The 15,670-nt window shown below is 41.1% G+C and overlaps 1 protein-coding gene across 1 annotated transcript in view; it reads left to right on the top strand.

Moving 5' to 3' along the window:
• The window catches only part of LOC129116349 (complement C3-like), a 30,610-nt gene extending 16,068 nt beyond the window's left edge, over positions 1–14,542 (top strand). The window contains 34 exon segments of the mRNA XM_054627274.1: positions 1,803–1,949; positions 2,121–2,220; positions 2,336–2,430; positions 2,532–2,723; positions 2,890–3,045; positions 3,306–3,435; positions 4,024–4,092; positions 4,506–4,703; positions 4,801–4,921; positions 5,036–5,049; positions 5,052–5,123; positions 5,240–5,379; positions 5,716–5,928; positions 6,142–6,205; positions 6,310–6,399; positions 6,594–6,800; positions 7,112–7,187; positions 7,325–7,484; positions 7,568–7,663; positions 8,498–8,648; positions 9,239–9,324; positions 9,719–9,796; positions 9,897–10,052; positions 10,268–10,330; positions 10,495–10,576; positions 10,692–10,740; positions 10,880–10,970; positions 11,200–11,289; positions 11,362–11,464; positions 11,615–11,704; positions 12,758–12,850; positions 12,969–13,052; positions 13,896–14,040; positions 14,276–14,542. Coding sequence (XP_054483249.1) covers positions 1,803–1,949; positions 2,121–2,220; positions 2,336–2,430; positions 2,532–2,723; positions 2,890–3,045; positions 3,306–3,435; positions 4,024–4,092; positions 4,506–4,703; positions 4,801–4,921; positions 5,036–5,049; positions 5,052–5,123; positions 5,240–5,379; positions 5,716–5,928; positions 6,142–6,205; positions 6,310–6,399; positions 6,594–6,800; positions 7,112–7,187; positions 7,325–7,484; positions 7,568–7,663; positions 8,498–8,648; positions 9,239–9,324; positions 9,719–9,796; positions 9,897–10,052; positions 10,268–10,330; positions 10,495–10,576; positions 10,692–10,740; positions 10,880–10,970; positions 11,200–11,289; positions 11,362–11,464; positions 11,615–11,704; positions 12,758–12,850; positions 12,969–13,052; positions 13,896–14,040; positions 14,276–14,417 — 3,843 coding nt within the window. The 3' untranslated portion in view covers positions 14,418–14,542.
• Positions 14,543–15,670: the final 1,128 nt, after the last annotated feature.

The following is a 15,670-nucleotide window of genomic DNA, read 5'->3' on the forward strand; positions in this document are numbered from 1 at the left end:
GGACAGAGGAACAGACAGAAATAGGATGCAAACACATGGTAGTCAATAAAAACAAATTACTAACCCGCAAGTACATGCTCAAGAAGTCATTGCTTGAAGAAGTCGCCCTGTTGCCTTTGTTCGCCCTAGCCTTCGTTTGCCTGACGCTTCCAGCCACCAGCAGTGGTTAAGGACCTACCTACTGATTGCTCAGTGTAAGCCACTCCCCCTAGCACTTACCAGGGCAATTGACCTATTGAAACCAAACCACACCTCTCAAAACAGTTCCTGACCAACAAAAACAGAAAAAATACTAATACTTAAGCAGCCTAGGTACAGCTAAGAGCAACTTATAAAAGTAAGAACAATATACTTAGTCTATTCTAGCAGAATCAAGTAGTTCAGTATCCCTCCAGAAGTCAAATACACTGGGTTAGCCGCAGTTGCGTAGCGGTCGGCAGATCGGAGCAGGGTTGCTCAGGCCTTCGTCCAGGTCTGGCGGCAGCGGTGGATGAAGGTCTGGACTGAAGGGCAGGAAACCTCTTTCTCCAACGCGGGAAACAGAGGAGGCTGGAACCCATAAGCGCACTGGAAGGGTGACAGGCCTGTGGCGGAGTTGGTCAGGGTGTTGTGAGCATATTCCACCCACATCAGTTGGCGGGACCAGGAGGCAGGATTCTGGGGGAGCCATTTCCATCTCCTCGTTCTTCCTTTCCGTCTGGCCGTTGGATTGGGCGTGAAAACCAGAAGACAGACTGACAGTGGCCCGCAGCAGAGTGCAGATTCCCTCCAGAAGATTGAGATGAACTGAGGACCTCGGTCGAAGACTACGTCGACTAGAATCCCATGCAGGCGGAAGATGTGCAGGGAGATGAGTTCTGCCGTCTCCTTAGCAGACGGGAGTTTGGGCAGAGGAATAAAATGGGCCAGCTTGCTAAATCTGTCAGCAACAGTCAGGATGGCGGTGTGGCCTTCAGATGGTGGTAGCCCAGTGACAAAGTCCAGGGAGATGTGTTACCCCGGACGATGAGGCACTGGGAGAGGTTGCAGGAGACCGGCCGGAACCTGGTGAGAAGGCTTGTGTTGATTGCAGACTGGGCAGGCATTGATAAAATCCTGGGTGTCCTCATTGAGCGAGGACCACCAGAAGCGCTGCCAAAGAACATCCTGGGTCCTTTGGATGCCCGGGTGGCAGGTAATCCCCCAGGTGAGGACAGCGACTTGGCAGGAGTCAGGAAGGATGGAAGAGGAGCCAGAGGTAGGTTCCTCCTCCCCGTGTAGGAAATGGCATCCAGCTTGACATTGCGGGACCTGGGGCGATAGGAGAGAGTGAAATGGAACCGTGTGAAGAATGGCGACCACCTTGCCTTGAATTTAGTCTCCTGGCTGTGCGGATGTACTGAAGGTTTTTGTGGTGGGTCCAAACCAGGAATGGGAGTTTGGTCCCCTCCAACCAGTGACGCCACTCCTCCAGGGCCAGCTTCACTGCTAGAAGTTCTCGGTTGCCAATGTCATAGTTTCTCTCGGCGGGGAGGTGAAAACATAGAAAACACAGCGGGCAGTATATTGTAAATGTGCTAGTCATATGCTGCATAATGCTGTCTTCAAAACTGTTATTGATTAGATCAGTGTTTGTCATGGATTTATATAATGATGTTAAGGAAGATTTTGACAAACAGAAAAAATAATTTTGTCTATCAACAGTTAGGGTCACCGTAAACTTAGTCATGATACTTATCTAATAACATGAGTTTGACCTTTAAAAAGCTGTTTTTCTATGAGGCAGTTAGTTGTTTTTCTGATTCAGCAGTTTCTATCAACAGGTTGAAGTTACGAATCCTGACGACAGTCCGGCACAAGGCTTGAGAGTGGTGGTGGATCCAGGCCCGGTGAAAGGCGTCACTGCAGCCAATGGCCTGGCAAGGCTTACCATCAATACATTTACATGGAACACAAGTTTGCAAATCACTGTGAGTCTCTGACATCTTTTACCCATTTTATAAATCTCAGTTTTCGTTGGAAAATATTTTTGACGTGAAATCAGTGAGCTAAGATAGGTGGAGATAGGAGAGACTTGGCACTCTTCAAATATTATTTATATCTGTGTGTGTATGCCTTCCTTTGTGTGTCTTTAATTTCAGGCAAGGACCAAGAATCCTGATATCAGCGATGAAAGACAGGCATCAGCCACCATGGTAGCTCTCCCATATACAACAAAAAGCAATAACTACATCCACATAGGTGAGGGGTGTCCTGAAATAACATCAGATGATACAAAAGAGGAGGTAGCAGTGGAAAAGTGTGCACCACGTACTCCATCTCTTTGGTGTTTTATCTCAACATGTCACATTTACAGGTGTGGATACAGCTGAGCTGGAACTAGGAGACAACCTGAAAATCAACCTTCTTCTCAACCGGCAGGAAAGTAGTAACAGTGACATCACATACCTGGTGAGAGATGTTTTACACCGAAGCATGTGTGCACATATATTACTCCTGTAGACTATACACTCCTGTCTGATAAGTGCTGATGTTCAAACCTGCGTCCCTAGATCTTGAGCAGAGGTCAGATAGTGAGCAATGACCGTCACCGGGTAAGCGGTCATGTTCTGATTTCCCTGAACGTTCCCATTACCAAAGAAATGCTGCCATCGTTCCGCATCATAGCCTACTACCACACAAACGGCAATGAAGTGGTGTCAGACTCTGTTTGGGTGGACGTCAAGGACTCCTGCATGGGCTCGGTGAGACACGCAACACTGGTAGAATTCAAGTGGGCGGACAAAAAACACTCTCGCACAAGCTGACAAAGTTATTTGTAATTCCTCAGACTTATTTTTTATGAATGAAACTGCTTTAGCAAATTACAGAACTGCATGTCTCAATCATTGACCTCCCGTTCACATTCAGCTGAGGCTTGAATCATCAAGTTCCAAGACGTCCTATGAGCCCCACAAGATGTTTGGTCTGAAGGTCACAGGAGATCCAGAGGCCACGGTGGGACTGGTGGCCGTTGACAAAGGCGTCTACGTCCTAAACAACAAGCACCGTCTCACCCAGAAAAAGGCAATTTCTTTATTTCACATTTATCTCTGGAAAAGGGGTTTAATTTAAAAAGCCATGTATAAAGAAAATGACACACATGTTAGCTTTCAAGTTTGTTAAATTAAAATGATGATATCCTGCAGCAAATACATTGCATGAGTTCGTGTGTACATATGAGATCCGACACGTGAGTTTATGATTTGTTTGTTTAACTTGCATACTGTCACCTTATGTCTTGTTTTTTGTATTTGTGTGTGTGGGAATGACCTCGACCTGCTCAGGTGTGGGACATCGTAGAGAAGCACGACACAGGCTGCACACCAGGTGGAGGGAAGGACAGTATGAGTGTGTTTTACGATGCTGGGCTGCTGTTTGAGTCCAGCACGGCTTCTGGGACTCCCTACAGACAAGGTGACACTACTTTACTCTCCCCCTCCCTGAACATACAACCCCCTCTTTAGGTTTATACATTGTATCAATGGGCACATAGTCCTTTATTCATCGCCATAATTCCAGTGTTTTTTTAGGAGTAAGTATCTAGTGGACAGTAGAAGAACACCCCCTGAAAACTGAAATTACATTATATTTCTTGCTCACCTTTTTCAGTATTTTGACATGTCAATAGTTTTTCAGAGTCCCAGTTTCTTAAATCAGTTGTGGCTGTGTAGTTTTTTAATTATTAAAAGGTGCGAGCGACATAAATAAAGAGCCAGAATCTAAACTGATATCTTAAACTCTGGGCAAATATAACCAAAACTATCTGCCAAATACTACCTGACTTAAATTAGATGACATGTTTTTGGTTGAACTGGAGCTTTAAGGTATTTCCATTTGAACTATTGTGTAGCTACATAAGGGAATCATGGTCCCTCCCTTCTGTTAGAAAATGGGTTTTAGAAAATGTGCCTCAAGTATTTTATTATAACAAATCGTTTATACAATGCACAAATCAAGTCTAGGTCAAACCTTTTAAAGATAAAATCTTTCCTGTGTTTCCAGAATTGAAATGTCCGGCCCTCAGCAGGAGGAAACGAGACGTTACTATCATGGACGTCACGACCAGCTTATGTAAGAACCAAAGCTCTAAACTACCCAATAAACAAATATCCATTAGTCATCTTCAGTCACTCTGGTTTTACAATGTTTGTCATTGGACAGCTTGTCCCGTTGACATCCACAGTTCTCGTCTTTGCCATGCTATGTATTAGTAGACAGATAAAAGTGAGCTGAAACTGTTTTTATTTCATACTTTATTGAGTTTATTTGTTAAAATGGCCTCCCTTCTTGTCAGTTTTTTACCCTCCTTGTCCCATTTTAATTATTTGATTTTTCTTCTTCAAATCAACGATCTAATTTATGAGGGCATGTTTATTAAAGAAGCACAACTAATATTTTTAATTTGCCTTTCCATTTCCCAATTCTTCTTGGTGGTCTGTATCTTCTCACTTCTGTCTCTCCTCCACAACCCTCTTTCTTCCCAGTGAGTCAATATAAAGAACAGCTGCAGCGTGACTGTTGTTTGGATGCCATGAGGGAAACCCTCCTCTCATACACGTGTGAGAGGCGCAGCGAGTACATCAGTGACGGTGAAGCTTGTGTCACGGCGTTCCTGCACTGCTGCAAGGAGATGGAAACCCAGCGAGCTGACAGGAAGGAGGATAGCCTCCGACTGGCTCGCAGTAAGAGACGGGCACATGGGGATGGGTTGAAGCTCTGAGTGGCTACTATTCATGGTCATAAAGAATAAAAATAGTAACTTTATCAATGACACTTCAGGTGAGGAGGATGACAACAGTTACATGGACAGCAATGAAATTGTTTCTCGCACCAAGTTCCCTGAGAGTTGGCTGTGGTCCGACATCAAACTACCTGCTTGTCCTCCACAAACACCTAACTGGTGAGTCAACTGAAATATGCACACGCAAAATATACTGATTACTTCACTCTGACACCACTATGATTTCAAGCTACCCTTTAGCTCTCAGCGTGTTAACACTTTTCTTTGTTTCAGTGACACGACAACGTTCACGAAAATGTTCCTTTGCAAGACTCGATCACAACCTGGCAGTTCACTGGAATTAGTCTGTCAAAAACTCACGGTGAGGATTCAGTGACTTCAATCTTTTAACCTCTCCAATCCCTCACACATTTCTGTCTCTGCCTTTTTTCTCATTCATCACTTTTTTCCCTTTTTTTCATCCCTCTCATCTTAAAGGAATCTGTGTTGGCGAGCCATTAGAGGTAATCGTCCGGAAGGAATTCTTCATTGATCTTAAGCTGCCGTACTCTGCTGTCCGTGGAGAGCAGCTGGAAGTTAAGGCCATCCTCCACAACTACAGCCCCGATGAAGCCACCGTAAGTCTGAGTTCCTCTGCTCTGGTGTTTCATGCCACAGCCAATGTGACCAAGATATATTTCTCTAAGCCATTTCAAACAAAAGTGCAAAAACAACGGTAAATATAGGACTGACATACAAAGAGTGGCAAAATCTTGGATGAATGGTGGTTGGTCCCATGGGTAACAATAAAAAGCATTAAAAAAATTAAATTTAGGGATGCATCATTGGTAGGTGACCAAAAATAAAACTGACTTTTACTATTGTTCCCATTATCCACTCAATGGGGGTCTTCATCTTTGATCATCAGCTGCACACACTTCATTCTCTTTCTCCATCTTTGCCCTGTTTTCAAGGTGCGCGTGGATCTGATCGAGGAAGAGCATGTGTGCAGTTCAGCCTCTAAACGTGGGAAGTATCGTCAGGAGGTCAAAATTGGGCCTCAAACTACACGATCCGTGCCATTCGTTATTATTCCCATGAAAGAAGGACAACTCCGCATTGAGGTCAAAGCAGCTGTGAGAGATTCGTCGCTCAATGATGGAATCATGAAGATGCTGCGGGTGGTGGTGAGAGAAACAGCAATCTCCCATGTTAAAGTCAGCATAGGGAAACACACTTTATCAGAGGCTTAACCTTGATGCATATGTGTACTCTATCAGCCTTTTCAAAATGAAGAGAACATTTTAACAAGCAAGCCATATTGTTTTTTGTTATACACCAGCAGACTACTAAAACATAGTTTTGAGTCGTAATGTTTGTCCTAACTGTTGTTTTTCCAGCCTGCAGGTGTACTCGTCAAATCTCCTCAGATTATAATTCTTGACCCCTCGAATAAAGGTGAAGGTGAGTTTACCCAAAAACGGATACATTATATAGTGATTTGGTGATATTGTGTTTTTATCACTTGCAAATTGATCCTCCAACTTGCCCACTGTTTTCCCCTTCAGACGGTAAACAAGAAGAAACTCTCAACAGTGGAATTCCTAAGAAAGATTTGGTTCCAGACACACCTACTAGCACACAGATCTCTGTGACAGGTGAGATGTAATGTTATATTTGGGTACGTTATGTTATATAGTGCCTGTAAAATGAACTGGTGTTGATTGGCATTGTTCTTAGTGAGAAATGATCACCTCACTGGATGTGGGGGACCTTTGCATGTTTCTTTAGATGTTTCTTTGTGTTGATCTGTAACATTTAGTTTCTTTTCTGTTTCTGTGTGTTTCTGCAGGGAGAGAACAAGTTTCCACACTGGTGGAGAACGCCGTTAGTGGAAACTCTATGGGTAGTCTGATCAAACAGCCCGGGGGCTGTGGAGAGCAGAACATGATAGTCATGACCCTACCGGTCATTGCAGCAACTTATTTGGACAAAACCAACCAGTGGGAAACTGTGGGCTTTCAGAAACGTGATGAAGCCCTCACACACATCAAGACCGGTAGGTATTGGCACAGATACCAGGAGTCTTATTGATGCTCCCATGTGTGGGATTTTTAAGTTTCTTACGTTGAATAAGTGGTATAAATAAAAAGAAAACAGTATGGCAGACAGCAGTGCATGCTTTCCCTGCCCCACAGACCCACGCTATAGACAATTAGTATTAATGGTCTGAATGCAATACACAGACAATATAAGTTGAACTACGAACAGAAACTTATGCCAGCAGAATCATTTAAAAGATGCAATTATCACAGGAGGAAAATGTACCAGGACTCCTCAAACTGGTTGTGCGTTCTTGTTTGTGTCCAGGCTACCGGAACCAGCTCGCTTTCCGTAAAGGTGATGGGTCTTTTGCTGTGTGGGCCCACTACGCAAGTAGCACCTGGTGAGGTTTTCAAATATCCAAGAAGTCATACGTACGAATGTTTCCACATCCTCCTTTTACTTAAAAGTCTCTCTCTGTGATGATGGTGTATTTCATGTGCAAATAAAAGAAACTAAACGTCTCCTCTCCTCTCTAAGGCTGACAGCCTATGTTGCCAAGGTGTTCGCCATGGCCAACAGTCTGGTGGTGGTGCAAAGAAATGACATCTGTAAAGCTATTAAGTTTCTGATTCTCAGAACACAGAAACCTGATGGCGAGTTTACAGAAGTTGGAAAATTGATCCACGGAGAGATGAATGTGCGTGAACTGATTCAATTATCATCAATTCTTTCTGCTAGAACCTTCCATAAATCAACATGTTTGTGTCCGTACATGTGTAGGGTGATGTTCGCGGCGCAGATTCAGATGCCTCCATGACGGCCTTCTGCCTCATTGCCATGCAGGAGTCACGCACACTATGTGCCGCCACTGTTAATGTGAGTACCTCATCTCTATACGATGCTTTTTCTTTACCCTTCACTGTGTTTATTTCTTAATCTTTCAGATTCTAGACTAGTTACGGAAGAAACAACGCTTTCTGATGATGTAGCAGCTCAGCCTTTGCAAAGTCCCGCCTCTCTTAGTTACTGTTGCTCAGCACATGCAGTTTTGTATAATGACAAAAATACTTTTTAAGGGCTCTTCAGATTTCTCTTTGCAGATTTGGTCAACTGTAATTGAAACCTAAATGGCCAAAACTTACCTCTGTGAGTTGGTTAAAATGACACTATATTGTATTGTAGAGCTAGTTAGTCCTTGCATTATACGTATGGTAAGGAAAAATGTTCAATCAGACTTTTTTCGTTCTAATATACATACATGTTTGCTGGGGTTGCTGGAGTTCACTAAAAACAATAAACAGCCGTAAGCGAATAAACACTGTTTAATCCATTCCTTATATCTTTGCCCTTGTGTCACCACAAAGCTCCTTCAGCAGGTAGACAGACCTGTGGAGTCTAGACATTAAAGTTGTTAAACAAAAATCTCAAATGCTGTTCAGGGGTGTATCGAATGTTCAATTGTGCTAAAATGATTCTTTCAAACTTGGTTTGGCATTTCCATGGCACATTAAATCCACACTCAAATAGTAACTGTAACTGAGGGCGACTCAGTTTAGCGCATAAGACACAGGAGAGGGTTAGAGGGTGGACAGCTAATGTCCCAGGATCAAATGTTACAGAATTGGATATTTAAAATGGATGGATTACTGTTATCCTACTGTTCTCTTATCATTCTCCTTTCTCCTTCCTGTCTTTTGTTTTTTCATCCAGAGTCTGCCAGGGAGTATAGACAAAGCAGTGGCCTATCTGGAAAGGCGTCTGCCCAGCCTAGTCAACCCATATGCTGTTGCCATGACGTCATATGCCCTGGCCAATGAAGACAAACTGAACCGGGAGATCCTCTACAAGTTTGTTTCCCCAGGTGTGGTCACACAGCAATATTCTTAAACTAATATTCTGATGCAGAGTCTATGTAATAGTGTTTAGGTATTACACATCTACTAATAATTACTATGATAAGTTTATTAGACCCCGACCAAGAAAATGGTATGGTCGATATTATTGGATCATTTTCGTTCAGTGCTAAATGACTGTAATGTAATGTAATTGCGAAAATTGCGAAGATATGTTTTAGATGATTTAGAAACAGTCTCTTCTTTACATAGATTGTCCATCTGAATTGACAAGGTTTGATTATATAAAGTGTTCTGTACATCTATTGGGAATTATTTTTGAATTTCAAATTAAAGCGATCTTTAACGGAAATGAGTGTTAAACCAAATATTAGATTTTTTAATATCTCCAATATCAATAATCTGTATTGGAGATAAAAAAAACAGTTTTCATACCGGGCTCTTATGTAGAAAGATAGTAAGATCAGTTAAAATGTTAGAAATTTCTTCTTTTTTTCTTTTATTTCTATAACATTAAACGTTCTAAAACGAGGGATTGTGGAATTATCGGTGAATAAAGCTTCTTCCATGTGCAGCTATTTGTGTGCGTCTTCCCCAGAGTTTACCCACTGGCACACACCTAGAGGACACGTTTACACTCTGGAGGCCACAGCTTATGCTCTTCTTGCTCTGGTCAAGGCCAAGGTGAGCATCTCCCTCTCGTGTGGGATCACCAGGATGTCATGCTACAAAAACCATACAGCTCAGTCATCATCCATGTTGCCTCACTTAAAGGGTGCAGGGTTTAGAAACAAGTCAGTGAAGTCTCAGTAATGTCAGTGCCTTGAAATGTTGGTTTCAAGTTTCAAGTAGCAGCAGTTTGGTTGTGCCATAACAGAAAAAATCAGACTCAGAAGCTCTATGGTAGACTTGGAAACTTTGGAAACAGGAAACGACTTTGACAGGTTACAATCTTGAATATAACTGTACCGGAATCAGGACATCTCTCTATTTTCACAAAATTATTACTGATTACTATTTTTCAACCGTATGCAACCACAGGAAATGTCAACCGTTTGTTTGCCTTCTGTTAATAAAGCTCTTTGAAGATGCCGCACCTGTTGTGAGATGGTTCAACAAGCAGCAGAAGGTGGGCGGAGGCTATGGATCAACTCAGGTAACACAGACCCCTCCCCCAACATCTCGATACCTAAATCCTATGTTTAATTTGAACTTGTTATTTCTAAGGCTTGTTTTCTCACCTTTTTTGTCTCTAGGCTACCATAATAGTGTACCAGGCAATAGCAGAGTACTGGACCAATGCTAAAGAACCAGAGTATGATCTGAATGTGGACATCCTGTTGCCGGGCAGGTCAAGGCCTGACAAGTACAACTTCAACAAGGCCAACCACTACGCCACCAGAACATCTAAAGTGAGAAGACACACAAACATACTCTGTGGCTCGTACATATAATCACGCCCCTAGGTTTCTTCTGCTGATCCCTGACTGTGTGTGTGTGTGTGTGTGTGTGTGTGTGTGTGTGTGTGTGTGTGTGTGTGTGTGTGTGTGTGTGTGTGTGTGTGTGTGTGTGTGTGTCTGTGTGTGTGTGTGTGTGTGTGTGTGTGTGTGTTGTATAATTTCCACAGATCAATGATATTAACCAGAATGTGAAGGTGACAGCCACCGGCTCAGGAGAAGCAACGTTGACAGTAAGCACAATATGTTTTCATATCCTGAGTTTTATCATCTGTTGATTGTTGAATTGTCCTATTTGAATCTCAGATGAGACCAAATACATTTTTAACTCTTTATTTTCAAGACCCATTTCTATTAGTTTATCACATTGAACGAGGCACTTTTATCCATGTGACAGATGGTGTCGCTGTATTACGCTCTGCCTAAAGAAAAGGAGAGTGACTGTCAGAAGTTTAACATGTCTGTGCAGCTCATCCCAGGTAATGTGGTGCACTCCCTCTCTTTCTGTTCATTTGTTGTCTTTACATCAGTTTGTTTCTGCCAAGATCCCGACCTCATGAAAAACGAAATACTCAATCTCTTTTTCTCCTGCAGAGAAAATGGATGAGGAAGAGAAGATATACAAGCTGAAAATAGATGTTTTGTGAGTACAATAAAGATGTCATACTGACCAGACTTGCAGTAACATGGCTATACATAAAACATTTTCTAACATAATAAACATAATTTTTTCTCCCCATCTCCTTTATGCCATTATTTCATTCTGTCTATCCTTGGTGCAGGTATAAGGACAAGGACACCGATGCATCCATGTCAATCTTGGATATTGGCTTGCTAACTGGCTTCACTGTTAACACAAATGACCTGGACCTAGTAAGAAACGGATGCATGTATACCCACATACAGTTCACAAGTTGTGATTATAAGGAGAAACAAGTTTTTTTTATGGTTAAGAAAGTTGTCTGTGTGTGTGTGTGTGTGTGTGTGTGTGTGTGTGTGTGTGTGTGTGTGTGTGTGTGTGTGTGTGTGTGTGTGTGTGTGTGTGTGTGTGTGTGTGTGTGTGTGTGTGTGTGTGTGTGTGTGTGTGTGTGTGTGTGTGTAGTTGAACAAAGGACGTGCTCGCACCATTGCGAAATATGAGATGAACAAAGTCCTGTCCGAAAGAGGTTCACTCATCATCTACCTGGACAAGGTAAGACATCACTGTTTCTTGCCTTTTATCATTTTTCTCTCTGTGTCATCCTTTGTTTGTTTATCTCCACAGGTTTCTCACACACGACCTGATGAGATCACTTTTAGGGTCCATCAGACGATGAAAGTGGGCGTCCTTCAACCAGCTACTGTGTCTGTCTATGAATACTATGACCGTGAGTCTCAGAGTCACTTAGAAACATATGATGCTTCCATGTACTTTGCTGCCAATAGATGTCAGAGAAGACAACACTGTGGATAAGCAGTCGATGACGTACTGCAGCTGCCACAGAGTCCTTTTCTAATATCTTTCTTTTCCATTTCAGAAACACATTGTGTGAAATTCTACCATCCAGAGAGGAAAGCTGGACAACTAATGCGGCTCTGTAGAAATGAAGAATGCACATGTGCTGAAGGTAAACAGGATGATGTAAAACTACTCTTTTAGACACACACACACAACACACACACACACAGAATGTTGCATGTTGGGAGTTGGGCATTGGCTTCCATAATGGGCCTGGTGGGGGCGACTCCACTGAGTTGCATTCTTAGTCATTCGATCGGTGCAAAAAATTTGCTGAACTATAAAAAATTGCTGACATATTTAGGAGAGAAAACATTTTTTACTTAAAATTGACTAAAATGAAATGACATTTCATCTGCTTAAACTAGACAAAAAAAATTAAAGTTGTCGTCGACTAAAACTATGAAGGATGAAAAGGCCTCGAAGGTGATTAAAACAAATAAGCATTTCCATCTCAAGACTAAGACAAATGCTGCATTCAGATGCAATCAGGCAGACGGAAGACGACAAACCGGATATCACAAACCGGATATCATTTTAGTGGACGAGAGCAGGAGGGTTAAATTAGGTGAGGCCACCAGAGAATACCGTCACGGTAACGGCAGACATCATTGCCGTCCAAACATAAAACATTTAAACTTTTTGACATCATTTTCAAGTGAATTTACAATCAGATGTTTTGTAGCTCCCTCACAGAAGGACAAAGTTCTTTAAGTTTTCAATAGGATATGAAGAGAAAGCTGCATTTTATAGCTACATGAATTTTCTGACATTAAGAACTTTTATTTAATATATTTTATTCCATCGCCATGGCAACATATTGCGTCTGACTGTTGGTTTGTTTTTCCAGTGCCGTCTAGATTGCGTCTGTCTGCGTCTACGGTCTGACTGATTCCATGTGAATGCTTTATAAAACTAAATATAAAAATAGCTTCCAAAATTAACACTGGTTTACAGTAAATCACCAGATTATTACATAATCATTTGAACTTTTGTCAGAGGCAACAAGCACCTGTAGGATCAGACCTCAGTCTAGATAAAGAATTACTTAAATTGTGATTTAGGTACAGCTTCACCCATCAATTCTTCCTCTCACATCCACATGTGCTTATTTTATAAGGTCATCAGTCATGTTTTTACTTTGTGCATTGTGTGTTTCCAGAGAACTGCAGTATGCAGAAGAAGGACAAAGTCACCAATGATCAGCGCACAGCTAAGGTCTGTGAGACTGAGGTGAACAATAAAATAGATTTTGGTAAGTGAGCGTGACTGCTTTTATACAGCACTTTTATACAAAAGAATGTGTGTTGGTGTGAGAAAGAGATTAGCAAGTAAGCAACTCTGCTCACAATCTGCAACTTGTCTGTCCTCAGTGTACAAAGTGAGACTGGAAGAGTTTACAGAAGATTTGTCCACAGATGTTTACACAGTGCGGGTATTGGAAGTCATCAAAGAAGGTGGGTATTTCTCATTTTGGGACATGTGCATATTTGCTCTTTGGCAGAGGGTTTGATGAGATAACTGGTTCCACTCACATGTTTGTAGCAGTCAGCCAAATGAGCTCCCATTGCCAGGTAACAAGAGGACACTCCAGGAAGTTACTGGTTGGTCCAGTACACCCTCTTAAAGGGCCAGTTTGTGGGATCTGGCTGCATCTAGCAGTGAGGTTGCAGATTTCAACCAACGGAAACCTTTCCCCATGTGTCAGACGTGTAGGAGAACTACGGTGGTCGACGAGAATGGCTCCATCTGGAGTGTTTGGTTTGTCCGTTCTGGGCTACCGTAGAAACATGGCGGACTCAATGAAGAGCACCTGTTCCTTATTTACATATACTGTAAACGGTTAATTTGAAGTAACAAAAACATGAATTCTTCTTTCCGGTGATTTTACTATGAAGGAAACATACTTATTAATTTTATATTCACTGGCCCTTTAAAGCGGGGAATTGTCATTTTTACAATTCATTTTTCGATTAAACAGAGTATATTAGAGTTGCTAGTAGATGGATTTTGTTACCTTTGTACAGAGCCAGGCTAATGTTTCCAGTCTTTAATGCTAAACTAAGTTAGCCAGCAGTTGTCTGCACATTTGCTGTAAAGTCATGAGAGTGGTATCAATGGAAGTATCTATCTAAATATCTGCAAGAACTCGAATAAGCGTATGTCCAACTATTTCATGAAACATGCTTCCACTGTGGCGATGGTAATATGTGAGAATACATCACTAATGTGTTGTATTGCACCTTTAGCAATGCATTCAATCCTTACCTTTTCTATGTTCTCTTATATTTTAATTACAGGAAACTCCGACGTGGGTCCTCTGAATAAACTGCGCATATTCCTCAGTCCTCCGCACTGCAGGGAGCCTTTAGATCTGAGAACAGGCAATACCTACCTTATCATGGGCGCATCCAAAGATATTCACAGAGATGACCAAGACCAGTCGTAAGTTTGTTCTTTGTGTGAATGTGTGTGGTGTGTGTGTTTAAATGTTTCACTGCTTTCTATTACTAAATCAAGTGAGCCTTTCTTGTACTCTTGTTAATGTGTAACTGTTGCTATTGACAGAGGGATTAAATGTACATAAGGAGGGAGGAGGCTTTGTCATGTTACGTTCCAGCATGTTACATTTAACTGGTCACATAAAGAAGCAATGCCTTTTTCTTTTTGCTCTCCTCAGGTATCAGTATATACTCGGACAGAGAACCTGGATTGAGTATTGGCCCACAGATGCAGAGTGTCAAATTGATGAACACAGACCTACCTGTTTGGGCATGGAGGAGATGGTCCAGCAGTACCAACTCTTTGGATGTCAGCAGTAGTGAAACTGAAGGAAATAAAGTGTTCTTTTTAATTGTTTGAATTTTTTTATGTAAAACTTTCCCTGCTATGGGTTATAAGGGCCGACAATATTTCACTGTATTGATTAAAATCTAATGGTTTTAAACTTATCTGTGTTTTCTTTACAGATTAAAGTGATTACTGTTAAATTGTTTAAGGTAAATGTTGATAAGTTCAACTTGAAGTAGAAGTTTAATAAAGTTTGATGAGCGAGCTCAGTGGGGGGTGATGCATAGAAAGTTGACTAATTAATTATTATTATTATATTATTATTATTATTATCAATTATTGAGAACTGCAGCTGTAATAAAGCTGATATTTAGATCACAATGTCATCAATTATTATTATTATCAACAAATGAATATGACAATAATAATCAATGAACATACTCATCTTATGTAGTCCAACTCATACACAAAGGATATCCAAATTTTCAATTATCTAACTAAAAAACATCTTCAAGTGCAAAATTACTTTTTCTATTTGCATTTGCTGATTTAGCCATAACCCCTTGTTTTTAAGTAGGTGGTGTTGGTTTTGTAGTGACCAAAAAACGCCTGTTTAAAAGTCAACATTTTGGAAAATGCACTTATCTGCTTCATGCATAATGTCAGATTGATAGCAGTCTCACACGCTGAGTATGTAGCTAGAACCGGATGGCCGGCTTAGTAAAAAAGGTGAAAGTAAATGGAAAGCTTAGCTATTGATTAAAGAAATCAAATCTTGTTTATTTAATCCATACATAAAAATAACTGTAAAATGGAGATTTACGTCCTGTAATTTAGGCATACTTTTTAACTTTAAAAAGAGCCTGGTTAACTGTATTAAATCTTTAAAAAAAGAAAATTGTACAAGCTAGTGCCATTCAGGAGCTGTAAAGTGCTATCAAATAGGTTCAGTACTACTAGGATGAAATGCTTTTAGTTGTGTCCTCCTTATAGCTATGCGATACTTTAAATGTGAAAGTCAGTGTTACCCTGTTTATATTCAAACAAATAATTTTTTTATCTCATGGTCTGTAATTATATACAGCCTTTTATTTAATATAACTACTTGTCATCACTGTCTGTTTCCTCTATAATGAAGTTGAACACAGACTTTCAACGAGGGGTAGGAGCTTAAGACTCAGAATATACTGTATGACAATTAATATATTAACCAATCACTGAAAAGATTACTGCAGCAGCAGTGAACGGGGCTTTCAGGTCATTGTAAAACCACTGACAAATTAAG

The sequence above is a fragment of the Anoplopoma fimbria genome, unplaced genomic scaffold, assembly GCF_027596085.1.
Source record: "Anoplopoma fimbria isolate UVic2021 breed Golden Eagle Sablefish unplaced genomic scaffold, Afim_UVic_2022 Un_contig_8362_pilon_pilon, whole genome shotgun sequence".
In the NCBI taxonomy this organism is placed as follows: domain Eukaryota; kingdom Metazoa; phylum Chordata; class Actinopteri; order Perciformes; family Anoplopomatidae; genus Anoplopoma; species Anoplopoma fimbria.